Source organism: Juglans microcarpa x Juglans regia, chromosome 2D (assembly GCF_004785595.1).
Source record: "Juglans microcarpa x Juglans regia isolate MS1-56 chromosome 2D, Jm3101_v1.0, whole genome shotgun sequence".
Taxonomy (NCBI): domain Eukaryota; kingdom Viridiplantae; phylum Streptophyta; class Magnoliopsida; order Fagales; family Juglandaceae; genus Juglans; species Juglans microcarpa x Juglans regia.
Genome location: NC_054596.1, coordinates 42565217 through 42581886, shown reverse-complemented (window position 1 = coordinate 42581886; position 16670 = coordinate 42565217). Strand labels below are relative to the sequence as shown.

The window sequence follows — 16670 nt, the reverse complement described above, 5'->3', positions numbered from 1 at the left end:
GATCTCATATTTATTTACTATTTTTAAAAAAAAGTGCATAATATTTATATATTTTATGACTGTAAATATCATTTATTATATTATATATATAAATTAATCCATAAATACATGAAATATATATCTAGAATAAAATTTAATAAAGGTTTTAGAGATCCTAGACCCTAAAGCACCGTTAATCAAAGAGTTAGTAATTACTAAATTATATATATATATATAAGCTCTAGGATTTTTAGACACCCTCTTAATTAAGAGGAGCAGACCAGTTTAACTTGTAATCCACAAATAGGGCAATTAATTAAGCTGTCTGTTTTTAATACTCTTGTAACACTTCTTCAAGTCAAGTATTCCCTTCGTACGTACCAAGAGGGCCTATAATTTCTGGAACATCGATCAAGATTTAGGGCCAACCTAAGCTCATGATCAGGTCCATAAATGGAAGTAGCCTGGGTACTAATATATATGAGAGCCATATATATTAGATGTATGGTTTGCGTTTGTGTCTTTCAAAGATAATTGATTTAGTAATATTCATCCGGGTTCTAGCCTAGGAACCCGGGTTTCAAAATTGGGACAGAATCTGGACCGGATTAGCCCGGGTCAAACCTGGGCCAGAAATCGATTTTTAAAAACCCAGAACCTGGGTTGCACCTGGTTTTTATTTTTATTTTTTTTAATCAAAGCCTACATGTTATGAATATCTTTTCATGAAAAAAAAAATATTGATGCAACATTCAAGCTCTATTTATTTAATTTTTTAAATCAAAACTTATATATTCATTGACCACCAATAAACAGCACCGTAGAAAAGAGAGTAAAAAACAAAATCATAAAATGGATGACTTTTTGGGTTTAAAACCCGGTACCCAGACTGGCTGTACCTGGGCTTTTCACTGTAGGTACCAGCTCGAATTTGTTCTGGGCTAGAACCCATAACCGGAATCCGATTATTCCGGACCGAGCCCGAAAAAAACCTGGCCTGAATGAACATGCCTACATTGACTTGAGAGGAGATTAAAATTGTGATGATGACAAACAAGTGAAAGCAAACACAAACAAATCAATCATGTGATACAAAATTAACGTGGTTCGGCAACGTGCCTACGTCCACAAAGTTGTTGTGGATTTTATTATACCAAAGAATTACAAAATACACTTTAGGGCGAAATCTTAATGTTCAAAACACTCGAGGCATACTAAATTGTTCATGTATATATTTATACTGTCACATGCCAAAAACCATAATTTTCACTTTTTTGCTTTATTTACTCGAGCGGTTTGTCAAGCGCACCTCGAGCGATTTCTTTGTCCGATTCTCCCTCAAACTATCTATCAAGCGAGACTCTAGCGAACTCTCTGCTTGAGTTTCGCTTGAGCCACCTGTTGCGTGAACATCAAGTGAACTTTCTACTTGACACTTTTATTGACAACAAACAGTACAAAAATTTTTCTCAAGGGCATTGCCCCCCGACCCCACAAGGCTTGGCCATGTTTACTTTGGCTTGGACTAATTGGCCCAAGCCTCTTTGAGAATCCACAAAGAAACCACAATGCTTCATTGTCAGGTAAGGTCATCAAATCGGGCCAATATACCAACAAAATCAGGTTCCACAAACTAAACAGAAACTTTTAGGGAGCATATATATTATTGTTCATTAATTTAGGCATGTGTATAAAGAAGCTAGCCAAACATATATATAGTTGATTTTTTTTTCTTTTGCAAAACAGGGAAATTAAAATTGGGGTTCTAAATTTTATGTATAGTTGCTGTCTTGCAGATCATCATGCCCATTATTATATATGTTCCTAATTAAAAAGGTTATAGCTTTTTAGAGATTAGAATGGGCTGGTTTTGCCTACTTCAACTGTTCAACATGTAAATGAGTTTGTATTGGTTTTTGAGATTTGTTTTTCGATTTTTTGGAAATTTGTATAAGGCCGGGCTTAGTACTGATTACTCACTCTTTTTTTAAATTTAAAAAAGAAAAAGCCCATTAGACCCATAAAGCCCCCGTTTATTTAAACTCATGGTAGAGAGGGCATGTATATTGATGTGATCATATATATATATAGAAAAAGTCTAAAGACAACAGGCCTGGGGCACTCCCGCTGCATCGCGGCCGACATGGCAAAAATTTTGAACGACGCCATTTATTACAACTTGAAGACAGAGCAGTCTTGTATGCGAGCATGGTATCCTCAGTAGCAGCTTTCCTCTAATCCCCAGAATTGAACTCGGCCAAGTAGTGATGGTAATCCCCCTTCATCTTCAAATAGAAGACCCCGAACTCACTGGCGGAGGCCAAGGGCACGAGATTGGAGTCTAGGAGCTCGAGAATGCTGTCGCAAACTTGGGAGATGAAGGTTTTCGGCATGCAAGCTCATTCACATACGCTCCCAAAATGACCAAGAATAAAAAAGTATACATCTAGTATGAGCTCACACAACTACCAAACCATCTAGAGCCAAGAACAACAAGAGCCATAAAAGATGGAAATTAATGGGCCTGATCTACTGAGGTTTCAGAGGTCTCCCTATTCTCATTCTCATTCTCATGTGGTACCTGGACACGATCACCAACACCTTGCTGCTTTGTCGTCTTCGCCATTTCCACCGTCTTTTCGTTTTAGCAACTGCTACAACTATCCGTGAAAGAATGGAGTAACCGAGTATAGAGGAAGGTACGGTGGGAGGGAAAAGGGGCAGACTTGCAGAGGTTAGAGTTCTACAGAGTTCATTGTATTTGGAGTGTTAGAAACTTGCTGTTGGTTTGGTTGTATCAAGGAAGAAACGGTGTAAATTAATGTGTAAGAGTTGTTGCGATGGGGGCTAAGAATGCATGCAAAGTGTTTGATAAATTGTTGAAGAGAAAATCACTAGCAACCTCGATCGGCTACTTTCTTTTCTTCATGTCGTCTTCCATCCCTTTTTTTTTTTTGTTTTAATATCGGCTGACGATGGAGGTTACCCCCGAATGTTGTCTATAGAAGAGCTTTTATATACACATATATATATTCATCAAGTTCAGAAAAAACAAGTTTTAAAACATCTCAGAATTTCCTTTTATTAGAACAGTACTACTGGTTAAAAGTTCGGAATTAATCATATTTCCCCATTTTTCCTTTTACGTTCGTTCTTTATTGCCTCTTTTTCCTCAAAGAAGAAGAAGAAAAAGAAAAAGCTAATTAATGAAAAACTAGTGATCGACAACATTTTTTTTGTTTCGAAATGTAAATGTTCGAATGGAACAATATGTTCCATTTTGAGACGATTATATACCTGCAGGGCGGAAATTATAAAGCTGATTTGTTCAATCGAGGGGACAATTTTTTTGTTAATGATCTAATTACGTACTAAAAGATTTAATTTCTAAGAGCAAATTATACTTTTAAGGGGTTTAATTTTTTTTTTTTTTTTGCCACTTTATATCAATAATGCGTAGTCTATGCAATAATACATAATAAGAGTAATGTTAGGTATAAGCTATAAATGCACAAGTCTTCCACAAACTTTTTGTAAATTAATTGTGAACTCCATCAAGAAAAATTGATTTTTTCACACTTTTTAATAGTGGATTTCACATAAAACGTGAAGCTCGTGTATTTTAAATTTGTATATATCATATATATCTAGTATAATAATGGGGATGAGTACTAATTTTATATATATATATATATATATATTTATATTCCAGCAGGATCGATCGACATTATATAGTATAAAACGTAGTACGCGCAAATTTATTATCATGCATTCAGAAGCAGCTAGCACAACCATATATATAATTATATAAGATGGAGCTGATCATTGGGGGCGGACTAGGACGTCGACATGATCATTGACATCTATCTATCCTCGCCACCTTTATTTTTACGACGTTACAACGACGGACATAATAATTAGCAGCAAATTAGACTGAGATATTAATTATGCTGCTGAATTATTATATATTTAGTTAAGGCCCGCGGTGGTTTGGCTGCTTGGATCTGTTTCTGCATCAACATGCACAGCTTCACCAGCATACGAGCAGCACTTTCTGCATCTATTTCCATAGTAACCCCGACGACAACAGCCATAGTAGCAGCCTCCTCGTCTGCCACCATATTTACCTTTACCACCACCATAGTTGCCATCAGTATCGACTATCCCATTGACTCCATCGATATCTTTGGTGAACTCTGCTGCGCGTGTAATTATATAAGACTTGAGTATAACAAAGAACAAAAAACTGCATTTCAATGGAAATTATAACAAGAAATTAAACAAACGTTAGCTAGGAAGGCCAGGGACAAAGTGAAGGTTCTAAAACGCACCGTTTTCCTGGTCAGAGGAAGTCTCAGCCAAGTCCCTTGCTGCCACCTCCGAAGAGATCATAAGGAGCATAATGCAGGCCAACACAAGACCTAGCAAAACGAAAGCCTTGGAACCCATTTAATTCGCTTGTACTCTTAATTACTTTAGAGAAAATATATATTGGGGAGCTAGTATATAAGATGGGAGTATGATCGAATCTGTATTTCTTTCTTCTCTATTTATAGGCCGGCGATGAAGGAATCGAGCTGAAAAATCATCCATTTGGGAGAGTAAACTCAATAGTAAAGAATATGACCCTACATTGTAGCTAGTTGGGTGGGTGCTTGATATGTTGTGGACTTGCCATCCATTTTGTTCGATCTTATCCCATTGACTCATTGGCCTTAAAGGTACCCGTACTTTGATTAATATTGCATATCATGTCCAAGCCCATTTCTTTCTTTCTTTTTTGTAGTAACTATCAAGTTGCGATCTTTGTCTCAAATGGCTAAGCATGCGCTAATATAAATGTTCACCGACTGCCTCATTCAAGAGCGCTGAAAGGGTAAAAAATGGACGACAGACATATCTTGGCAGGCATAGGCTCAGGAAAAAAAAAAAAAGCAAAAATAAAAGACTGTCAGATCTTGACATATAGTACGTATGGTCATTGGTTATTAGAATAATGCTAGCTTGCTGATGCATTTATTTATTTTTTATTTTTTTTATTAGTTAAAGAAGTGATTATTAGTGTATTTATCTATTTTTATTTTTTAAATATGTTTAAAAATTATTTAAAATAAAAAAAGTGTAATTTATATAAGCGACATATATATAGTATGGGTACCTGCAGTCGGCAGACGTAGCACCACTCTTACTATTAGTGTTTACTTCAAATTGGGACGCAGTTTCAGTAGATATTAGTTTAAGAGCACACGAGGATGATCCTGAGCCATAAGTTCTTGATGCATGGATTTCACGGCATTAATGAAGAATAAATACAATGGACCAGCTTGCAGCAGATCAATAAATAAGTCAGGGCGGCTAGCACTCTCAATACTTTATGTATCTTACTTTTTAAAATACCTTATTAAAATTTATTTTTTTTATTTTACATATTAACTTTTATATTATACTATATTTCAATTTATCTACTAATTTTCTTTACATTATATTATTTAATAATTTATTAAAAAAAATTACAAGGAGAGAGAAATTATTGTGAGAGACAAAGTACATGATGAAAAGAGAAATAAAATATTTTTACATTTATATACAGTTCACACTACATGTAGTTGAACACTGTAACAAAATGAAAAATAGATTTGAAAATACATGATTTATTGGAGATAATTTTGAAATTTTACATAAGAATGGGTTTTACAAAACTCATTGGAGTGCCCCTTGAGATATATAGATCAGGATCAAGGATTTGTTCCTGCATGCAGTAGGCTTTGAACGATCCATAAGTAGCAGTACCAGTCGCGCAGATGATCTGTGAAGTACATACTGCATGCGGCAATGTAAAAGTTTCTAATTTGTATTTCATTATTTTTTTAACATATAAATAAATTCAAGCTTAATTTTGAAGGCCATTCATAAAGTAATTTTTAGTCATGATCATAGGCTTGAGCTAATAAAATAAATAACATTAATAACATTAATAATATTAATATATATCATATATATATATATATTATAATGAGTATTTAGGTTATATATCATATATATTATATGTTACGTACCATCAAGAGACCAAGCTTTTCCTAGTCATTATTTTTTGTTTAAAAAGAAAGAAAGAAAGAAATTGGCTCATCATCAAGTGACCGGCCTGATTTTTGCCTGCTTCGTGGCTCGATTTATATACAACTAGTAAATCTCGGAGGCTCTACGTGGTTGAAAATTAAAGGGAGAATAAAACAAACTTGTATGTACGTACAGGCAGGAAGGGCATGCATGCACGTCAGGTATGATATGAATGAGTCAATGACATGTAGACCAGTTACTGTCAGCTTACAGCAATATACTGCATTCATGACATGCATGCAACGTCATGTATGATATGAATTATTGGGATATATATTGATAGTGCTTAATTTGACAGCTTAATGTCCCATATAATGAATGATCAATATTATTTCTTAGAGATCGAGTTCTCATTCCCAAGCATGATCATGATCATGAGTAGCTAATCTGATCATCGAGAAGTGATCCGGCCAGGCCCGACCTACAAAAAAAAAGGAGAAAGTGATCATCTTTAATTCGAACATGATTTCTTCCCATGGGAGGAAATTAAGGAATCTCCGATTATTAAGTTAATTAATAGTTTGTAAGTTTTGAGATAGGATAAATAAATAAATAAATGATCGATCATGTCTGGTTTTGAAAAAGTTTTTACGTGGCAGTGGGTGCGGCCTTTCCTTTTAATAGTATAGGGCTAAAGCCCATAGTCATGATCCTTTGCCACGCAGATATATGCATTGCTGAAAGTATTGGGCTGCTCAATAATCTATATATCTTAGGGCCTATTTATTGGGACTTCTCCAACCCATTTGCAGCATGGTTTCGTTAGCCCTGATCCAGCACTACTAATTAGATTCAAAAGCACTTCACTGATTAAATAGGTCTCGAGTTCATTTTGATGGTTAATTAATTAATTCAGTTCAAATTTAAAATATACCAATAAGCACTACTCCTCCTACCAAAACAGGAAGCATCCGCCTTGCACTGCTCCCCCACATTAATTACATATTTGTCGGATTCATGTACTTTTTATGTTTATAGACATTAGATCAGCTAGCTAGGGTTGCCATTCTGACTGGCCAGACGACTTTGCAATGGCTCATGATGAACATAAATAATATATACATGTGTGTGTGTGCCAAAATTTATATATATATATATATAGTGATATTGGGCGACAATGAGAGAGGAAGGCCGGGAAAGATCGGAAGCGTCATGCATGACGCAGATCAGCATGGAAGTACTGTAGTTTATGGCTTCCCACGATCGTTCACTCCTTGTGGGGACTCAGCAGCTCAAAACTCTATACACGCAGTACTACTGAAGTCATGATATTGCCACGCACTCCGAAGAGTCTGACAACTTGCATGTGATATATAATTGAATGCATGGGAGGTATAGGTCCCGATCTTATCGCCATATACTGATCATCCGCACATGCATCCCTGCATCTTCATTAATCTAACAAATTAATATATATACGTATAGATAGATAGATATAGATATGCATGCATGCATCCGTGTCGTTCCCTATAAATAGAGTTGAGCTAGCTGCATGCAACCATATCTTCTCACAGTTATCTTCATATAGAACTTCCAGTGATAAATCAAATCGGGTAATTACTCTGTCGCTCAGGATTTACTGTTGGGCAGTCTATTTTTTTTTTTTATTTCAAATTATTTTAATATTTTTAAAAAATAAAAAAAATAAACCAATAAACTTAAAAATATTTCCTTAATGATTAAGAAAAAAATTTTTGCCAGACGATAAAAAAAAAACAGTCAAATTATGACTGCATGCTAGTATTTTCCAAATCAAGATATATAGCTTCAACTTTCTTCTACGATCGAGGAACAATGGCTTCTTTAAAATCTAATTTGCTGTTACTTCTTTGTGCTCTCTTCGCTATTTTTCTCGTAGTCTCATCTGAAATACTTGCAGTTTCAAATGATCCTACAGGTAAGTTTTGAAAACACACACCCGCGCACGCGCGACACTCTCATTTATACAATGCTTTGATTAGGCCTGCTACCCGCATGGTGCGGAGTGGGTTGGAAGAAGCCAAGCATGGAGATCCTTGCTATGGCTGTCCAGGAGGTGGACATGGGAGTTGTGGCAGGAACTCAGGCCATGGAAGATCATACCTAAGAAAGGGATGCCGTTATTATTGTGATTGCCATGGATACCGTTATGCACCAGGCTGCCAAAGGTGCTGTAATGCTAATTAAGGAGACGCCTTATATATATATATATGCCCAGTTCGATCGGAGACGACCATCCAAATCAAACCATGATTATGTCTACATTATATATCTTAAGAAAAATAATGGAATATCTCAGTGTGTTAGTCTATAGATAAGCTAGCTCCTTGATGTGCAAGCAAGGATATTGTATGCCAGGGTTACTGCAATGCTCATATATAATGAAGATTATAGCTAGCCCTGTTTCCCCCATCATGGCGAATATATCTAGCCTTATTTTTCCCATCCCCCCCCCCCCCTCCACATCCCCACCCAGCATAGGGGCGCATGGAAACTAAGCACCTTTCATCAAGTTTAATGTTTTGCCTTTTGATATTTAAAAAAAGAAAAAAGAAAAGTGCGTACCGTGCTAATTAAGCCAATAAATGTTTTACTTGATTTGTCCATTAATTTGATTCATAAGAAAATAATAGCTAGCAAGCTAATCAGTTATTAATTTAAGGATGATGATGATGATGATATATATATATATATATATAAATATATATATATTGTTGTGGATGTGTTTCGCCACCATCACCTCACGATTATCTGCAACCAAAGAGTAGAGAGTTTGGGGGTTCGAGAGAATGCCTCGATGCCTAAGTCAGTAACTTGAAGATAACAATAATAACAACAATAATTCGATACTTTTACTTACTTGGATTCTTCTTTTATATAGAGTTCCACGAGTTATCTTTGTTCTCTTTTCAGAACATGGTTATCCTTTATTTGAATTCAAACTTAGAGATGAGTGTTCATCTCTTTAATAGATTTGAATGATAGCCTTTTCTATCATTTGTCACTGACTGGATAGTTATTCAGTCGGTATTGGCTATGGGCTGGATTCTCTTGGTATTGAGTTGGGCTTCTCGGTAATGATACAGGTTTTGGTTATTGGTAAGGGTCCAGGCCCACTTTGGGGCTAACCGGTTGGGATATCCTCTCCATATATATATATATATATATATATAATTAGTTCGTCACTACAATAGAAGTGTTTTTTTTTTTTTGTACTTGACGATGATGATGGAGATCATCTCTCTGGTCAGTGAGATAAGAGTTCTCATGATCAACTGGAACCTAATTGGTCAATTACTTCAGTTGGATTTTTAGGATATTCAAAATCTCAGTCTTATGTTTGAATATATTACACCCATGTCACATGATCAGCATCGAGGTATTGATGCCCGAAGCCAATAATCATTTTACTAATTACGGTTATAATAGCCAACTAATCATAAATATTAAGTTGTCAATGAAATATCTGAATCTGAAAAATGTGCAAATAGATCATGAACATCTGCGTGTGATCATTCAAATAGATGAATTAATAAGTCCTTAGACCATGATGAAATGACATAAAAAATAGCCCGATTAATTACAAGCTTCTCCAAACCAATTAAAGGACCATTGAATGATCCTTTAATATGTGTGTGTGTGTGTGTATATATATATATATGTACCCTCTGGATTTATACCAACTTATAATTATATATAATAAACCGGCGCAAATTAGTGTAGAATTATAAGTAACTTATAAATTTATTGTACAAAATGCTACATGATTTAACAAATTAGTTAGCATACCTCACTACAAGAAATAGCCCTTTTGCGGCGACACTTAAACGCTGCAAAAATCTATTTTTTCGCCACAATTAAACTTTACCGACCCAAAAATTTTGCTGCGCATTGGACACCAATGTCTGGAGGCAAATACTTTTAAGCGGCGAATTTTATAAATCGTCGATAAAAAATTTTATTTCCCATGATAGAATTTGGCCGCAAATGGATAAAAATTTCGATGGAAAAACTTGTTGGAGAGCTACCCACCCCGTTCCAAATAACATTTTGTGGTGGCAAATAATCACCACAAATAAAAACAAATTCGCCGGAAAACATGATAAGTAGCGACCACATCATTCGTTGGCAAAAACTAATTTTGGCCATTCTATGCCTTTGAGATTGAGTTTTGCTGGCGACGTTAAAGTGCCTGAAAAAATTAATATGTTATTTGCGTCAAACAATTTTTCGTCGGAATAGTTTATTGTGGCGATGTTTAGTCCTTTGGAATAAAGTATTTATGGTGTAACAGAACAGTTGCAAAATGTTGTGTTTTGTCGGAAAAAAATATTGCATTTTATTTCCATTGATATGCATTTGTTGCTGGAAATAAGCTTTTGCAGCATTGAGAGTGTGAAAATTTTGTAACTTATTGCGACAATTCGTTGGAAATGTTCAATTTTTGTTAAGGTTTGAAAAAAACAGTATACTTGTAGGCCTTATTAATGCTATTCACGTCAAATATGGCCTCAGTTTTATTGCTTTTTTTAAAAAAAATGTATTTTTACATTTCACATGTCACTACTTAACCCCATACAAATCCAGAAAATAATACAATATTATTATCTAGTTGCCTAAAATCAGAGTGACCATCATCAACCATGGAATTTCCAGATATACAGCTTAAATGAAGAATAATGAGGCAGAGAATGTAAAGGGAACATATATATAACGCATAGTATTTGATGATATATCATGATAATCCCATATAAATAGCTGACTAGGAGTGTAACAGCTTATACATTTTCCATTACCCTATAACTTAAGTACATCATATTTAGAGAATCATTCCCAGAATCTAAACTATCTTGACATGCTAGCATAATTAACCTTATGGGCAGTAGGATAAGCTGAGCTGTTTGATCAGACAAGTTCGTTATCAATCATGCTATGATTGATCAGTCATGTTATGATTGATAAGGCTAATTATTTTTCAGCTACCCTCAGTTCCAAGCAACAGATGAAAACAAGTGAAGAGATACTGTCTGTCATCCCTACAAGATGCAAACCAGGTTCTATTAATCTTAAGTTCAGACCATCAACAAACAACAAAAACCAAACTACAATCTGTAGGATGTTGAGTAATACATATTAATTATAATGCAGTAATAGTTTAATCCAACAACAATCATAAACCACCATGATGATTGCAAGCTATTACTCAAGGACCAAAGAGATTATGCAAGAAACAAAATATTTGTACAACACACACAAAAATGATACTGCTATGGATTAATAGCATTGTCTATACAAGGATCTAGGAATGAATGTATATTTAATGATGTAAACATAGATAATGGACATGATGCATTTACACAACCAACCCAATAAACTCAATATCAACTAATATCACAGCAGGACCACTCATTGTCACATCCATTACAATTAAATATCCATTGTATAGCTATTGTTATGCAATAAGCTTGAGAATTTGTTTATTACCTGCGAGTAAGTTCCCCATGATTACTGCTGGCATTGATATTGCATCCACAACTGATGTACACAAACATTAAGGTAAAAATAATGTTGAAGTTTAGCAGCCACAAAACTATATTTTAAAAGCTGTCAAACTACTATAACTGGTGAGGCACATTACTGCATTTAATTCAGAAATCAGTTTCTGAACTATCCACTGCATGTCATTAGTTCCATCCATGGTTTTCCACCATTTAAACACAACATCAACACACCACTTTAACAGATGAACATATGAACATCCAAACTATGGCTTTACTTATGTAATATGTAGCTACTGATGAGAAGCAAACCACTTTAAACTCACAGTGTCCTGCATCAGCCCAGATCCTCCAAAAAATAAATATGGCTTATAACAAAAGCCTAAAACTAATTCCCATTGCCTGCAAAAGCCAATACCCATTACCCTGCACAAAAACAAAATCTTCAAATAAACCCTGCTAGCATATCAATCTCAAAACCAATAAAATACAAAAAACTTCTATCTCTCAACCTAGTGTCCTAAGCATCAGGGAGAGTCTCCCTCTCTAGACTTCCCTGGGACTGCCTCTCAGACATATAGAAGTTCATAAACTTGTCATACTCCACTTGTCTCTCCAACAGGGTTCTCACATCTCCCCTCAATTCGTCAAGCTGAGTCTTGTATTGCTAAGCCTTTTTTTTATGTTTTTCAACAGCTTCAACCAAATGTTTATGGTTTTCACGGTCAACAAATTTGGGCACTTTGGTATTATCATCTCTCCAAGACCTTGTGCATATCCCGATCTATGAGCTAGTATGTCCCTAAACACCCCAGCTGCTGCCTCTGCAGTTCTGACGTCGGGTTCTAAATCAGATAGCTTTCCAATTATTTGTTTCTGCACAAACAAAGTGAGCAACTCATTGTAAAGACATGTTGGACAATTTAAAACAGAACTAACTATGACAGTAAAACTATTATTTTTTTTTTTATATATAACTAAAACTATCCAACTGTTCATAATAGTATTTTCCAATAAAAATTCACATAAATATCTTCTGTGGTGGATGTCACAAATTCTCCCTTTTTCTTAGACCAACGAACTTCTTTGTAGAAATCCACCAAGTTCTCCGTAGTAGGACCCTGCTAACCATTGAATTGAGTTAGATAATATGCATTTAATGGTGAAAGTAAGTTGAAATAACTAGATTAATTTATTATACAAGGATACCTTCTCTTCCAGTATCCTCACGAAGGACTTTCTTCCAGTAGTGTGATCGGTCTTCAGTTTCTTTCTGTTCTCTATATTTTGCAGTGATACTTTCTGTACATTCAATGTAAATGAAGTTATACGGTAATAAGGTCTAAGAAATAATCCAAAATAACATATAGGTCTATCACAATCAGATGATGGGACCAATACCTTGAATGCCTCACTTCCCCATTGGCCACATAATTTAAACCAAAACAAGGGCTCCACCAAGCTACACCTATTGGCCAATGCTTTTTCATGAGTTGCATACTCCAAATATTTCTTGTGCAACTGATGATGGAAGGCATTAAACCTTTTATGAAGCTGTTTCCAAACAGTTTTCTAGTGGTTCTTCAAATCCCAATCAAATATGAAATCACTCTATGTTTAAGATCGTAGAATGTTAGGAAATTATGATACATTTATCAAACCAGAAAATTAATATGGGCGATGCTTACCCTCACGCGATCAATTAGCTCATCTTTCTCAGCCTCGGGGACATCACTCCATCGAGCATAACTCATGTCCCCATGATGCTTTAATATCCATGTCACCCTAGTAGTAAACATGGTTGCATTTTCACAATAAGGTGTTGTGTGTCCATTTATTTTCAGAGGGATTTTCCCATGCTTATGCAGCTTATCAAACTTCGTACACTTTGCGGGTCCACGTCCACGTTTCTTTAGGGGCACCACTAAGGGCACATGCACTAAGCTAGCATTTACCTCTGTATGAGGGATACTCAATGTTATATGGAGAGAACAAGACATAACCAAATCTATATATTAATTAACAAAAGTATAACAATCAGTATTTATGTGCATACTAACTTACCATTGTCATTCCTATTTGGTACTACATGTAGATTCTCAGCCACTATTGAATTGTCAAAACAAGTGTCTGATACTCTATATGGTGGTTGCGTTGAGTCATCCGATAGAGTATCATTGTGATCATCTCTAAGGGTCCATGAATTAAGTTTTGGATCTTATGGTGGTTGTATAATAGTGGCAACCCGAACACGTTTACTACCTGCACCTCGCCCACTCCCTCTACCTCTTGCACTTGGAGCCATCTTTTGATAGTTGTTGATCGTGATATATCGAGAAATCTGGTAAGTATAGATTAAACCCACTTTTGTTAACTTTTTTGAAGACAATGATAATACAAATTATTTACGATATTATTACCAATCTCTGTCAAAAGATTAGACACTATGTTATAATTTCTCTATGTTAAAAATATTGTAGTGTTAACTTTTTTTCCACAAATAACCATAAGAAATGTCTAAACCTATAGTACTACCAAAAAATATTATCAACTGCTTCCATCTATGTAACTATAATGCAAAATCCTGAATATAATTGGTATAAAATTCTTTGGATACACCATATTGGTCTAGAAATTATCAAGTTGTTGGGTCTTAGGCAGAAAATATTTTCTGCCTAACTTTGGTAATGGCAACCTTTAACATTGGTCAGAATAGTATGTACAAAAGTTACCTCAGTTGTAGTCCAAGACCTCAGCAACCACTAACTTCCACTACAAGAAAGCTTCGCATGGACCTTCTAATTCATACAAAGCCACCAAAAACTGCTCCACCTCTCAAGCTTTCCACTGAAAGGTTATGATCACTCAAGTTCCAACCTTTTCAAACCGCAGAAGAAACTGTGAAAATGCTTTAGAAAATCCATCTATCTATGTACATTTCATGTATGGTGAAGGTCAAAATTTAGGTGGAGAACAAGGGTTGTTGAAGACTTAGAAGACTTATTATTTGAACAAAAAACTCCCAGAAAACTTTAGCTTGCATGTTGATAACAAGTTAGGGTAAGGATATCCATAACTTTAGGCCTTTAGCATCTAGAAGCTAAAGAATTTGTGTGAAAAACAAGGGTTGTTGAAGACTTAGAAGACTTAAAATTTGAACAAAAAAACTCCCAAAAAACTTTAACTTGCATGTTGATAACAAGTTAGGGTTGGGATGTCCATACCTTTAGGCCTTCAACATCTAGAAGCACCCGAGTTCATCATGAAGGCAGTAGATTGTTCTATACTCTGACAAGGTTGGTAGAATGATCTTAGGCCTTAGCTTCTAAAAGTTGGAACCTTTAATGATAGCTATCTCCAAGATATTTTCAGAAGAAGAAACTTCTGATAAGAGGCTGAAGGAACCAGCTGCAGCTTACTTAAGCACATCAATGACGAAATGAAAGTGACTGGCCTGCATATACTCCTGTTTTGTGTACTTTGCTGTCAAGAAAGATTTTTTATCTGAGTTAATTTTCACTTTTACCCCTTATTTTCCCTCCAGGGCGCCAATATCTCCCGCCCATCATAAATTGCTAAGTTTAATTCCATCAGACTTAATTTTGTGCAATGTTACCAAATCTTAACTCATTTCTAATTTATTCCTGGTACATTAAACATTTCCCAAATTTTATTAGAAGATATTTGTAATATTTGTAATTGAAAGAACCTCAATTAAATTAAATATTCTTGAACCAGGTTCCAGAACTTGTTCTCACAAAAAGATTGTATTTCTTGAACCAAGTTAGATGCACGAAGACCATATCAATTTGGGGCTTTTTTTTCCTAATTGATTATAATTGCAGGATATTAGCTTACCAATAATTTAGTTGTCCATGGCCAGATTATTAGTAATTGAAATATATGGAGAAATAACCTGCTAATTTAGTTTCAAATTATTAACTCTCAAGTTGTTCCTTAGATAGCCACATAATTAACAAGCTGGGGGTTAGTGTATTATTCTTAATTCTCATTGATTGTTCCCCCCAAGCCCCCAATTGAAGTGGTTAATCAATGTATGATGGCATGCATCTGGGAATTGAGCTTAACCACAAAGGTTTCATGATGGCATGCATCTGGGAATTGAGCTTAACCACAAAGATTTCTACAGCAGTTACCTATATAACTAGAAGATGGTTTTTTTATCAGAACCACAAATTCTTGGATTATAACTTGCTCTCACAAGCTATGTAGAAGCAAAACAGAATCACAAATAATTCTTGCAGTAATGCTAAACCTAACATCAACTTCCTCCAACTAGCCATAACTTGGAAAAAACCTGTAGAAACAAAAGAAATCCATGCAACAAGATTATAGAACATAATAGCATTGAACCCATACCCAAAATACTATAAGGTTGAGAAATATAACCAATATTACTCAATCCCATAGGCAACACCTCCACTCAAGGGTGTCGACTTTGGTTAGTACCTTAAAGAATAACATATCATGCTTTTAGACAATATTTGGCAACGAATAGAATGAATGTCATAACAAAACCAATATATTAAAGATCCTGAGTGTGATCTTCTAGCCAAGGGAAGTAGCATATACCTGAGAAAAAGAATATTATTTCCCATTGAAAACATAATCAAACTTAACTTTGATATGTAATAAAATCACCTTACATTGATTGGGCGTGTTAGATGGTCTAGTCTGACAACAAATCTTCATCAGTCGATAGATCCTCATCTTCGGAATCCTCATTATCGCAATATGTATCCTCTGATCCATTACAAGCACTCTCTAGGTCATAGTCATTTGTAAAAGCCATTTCTGTAGTTTGCTCATTAATGTTTTCCATCACTACTAAGTCATCAATCGGGCTTGGTTCTAGGTCACTCCTATGTAGTGGAGTTGCCACACCAACATCAGCACATTCGACAGAAGTGTGAAGGTGAAATGACTCATCCTCTTGATAGGCATCAGTGTCACTTGTTTCTCAATCATGCTCTACAGAAAATGGACTAGGTGGAATGTCATATACATTCCTGTCTACATACTTTTGCACAATGTACCAATTACCTTTCACCCTTGGATCTTTGATGTAAAAACATT

The 16670-nt window shown here is 35.2% G+C and overlaps 1 protein-coding gene and 2 long non-coding RNA genes across 3 annotated transcripts in view; 1 reads left to right on the top strand and 2 right to left on the bottom strand.

Annotated features, from left to right (window-relative positions):
• Window positions 1–1930: 1930 nt before the first annotated feature.
• LOC121250899 overlaps window positions 1931–16670 on the bottom strand; it is a 26774-nt gene continuing 12034 nt past the window's right edge. The window contains exon 3 of the long non-coding RNA XR_005937871.1: window positions 1931–2077. This is a non-coding gene — a long non-coding RNA (uncharacterized LOC121250899). The remainder of the gene's footprint in view (window positions 2078–16670) is intronic.
• On the bottom strand, window positions 3765–4513 carry LOC121250897 (glycine-rich protein-like). The gene is made up of 2 exons (XM_041150140.1): window positions 4311–4513; window positions 3765–4178 (listed from the first exon to the last, which is right to left on the bottom strand). The coding sequence occupies exons 1-2, from the start codon at window positions 4426–4428 to the stop codon at window positions 3949–3951; spliced, it is 348 nt and encodes a 115-aa protein (XP_041006074.1). The 5' UTR covers window positions 4429–4513; the 3' UTR covers window positions 3765–3948.
• LOC121250898 overlaps window positions 15956–16670 on the top strand; it is a 6638-nt gene continuing 5923 nt past the window's right edge. Inside the window, exon 1 of the long non-coding RNA XR_005937870.1 lies at window positions 15956–15968. This is a non-coding gene — a long non-coding RNA (uncharacterized LOC121250898). The remainder of the gene's footprint in view (window positions 15969–16670) is intronic.

Coding starts and splice junctions, on each gene's coding strand:
- LOC121250897 (XM_041150140.1), bottom strand. CDS start 4,428: ATGGGTTCCAAGGCTTTCGTTTTGCTAGGTCTTGTGTTGGCCTGCATT. Junction 4,179..4,310: donor TTCCTCTGACCAGGAAAACG/GTGCGTTTTAGA, acceptor TTACACGCGCAG/CAGAGTTCACCAAAGATATC.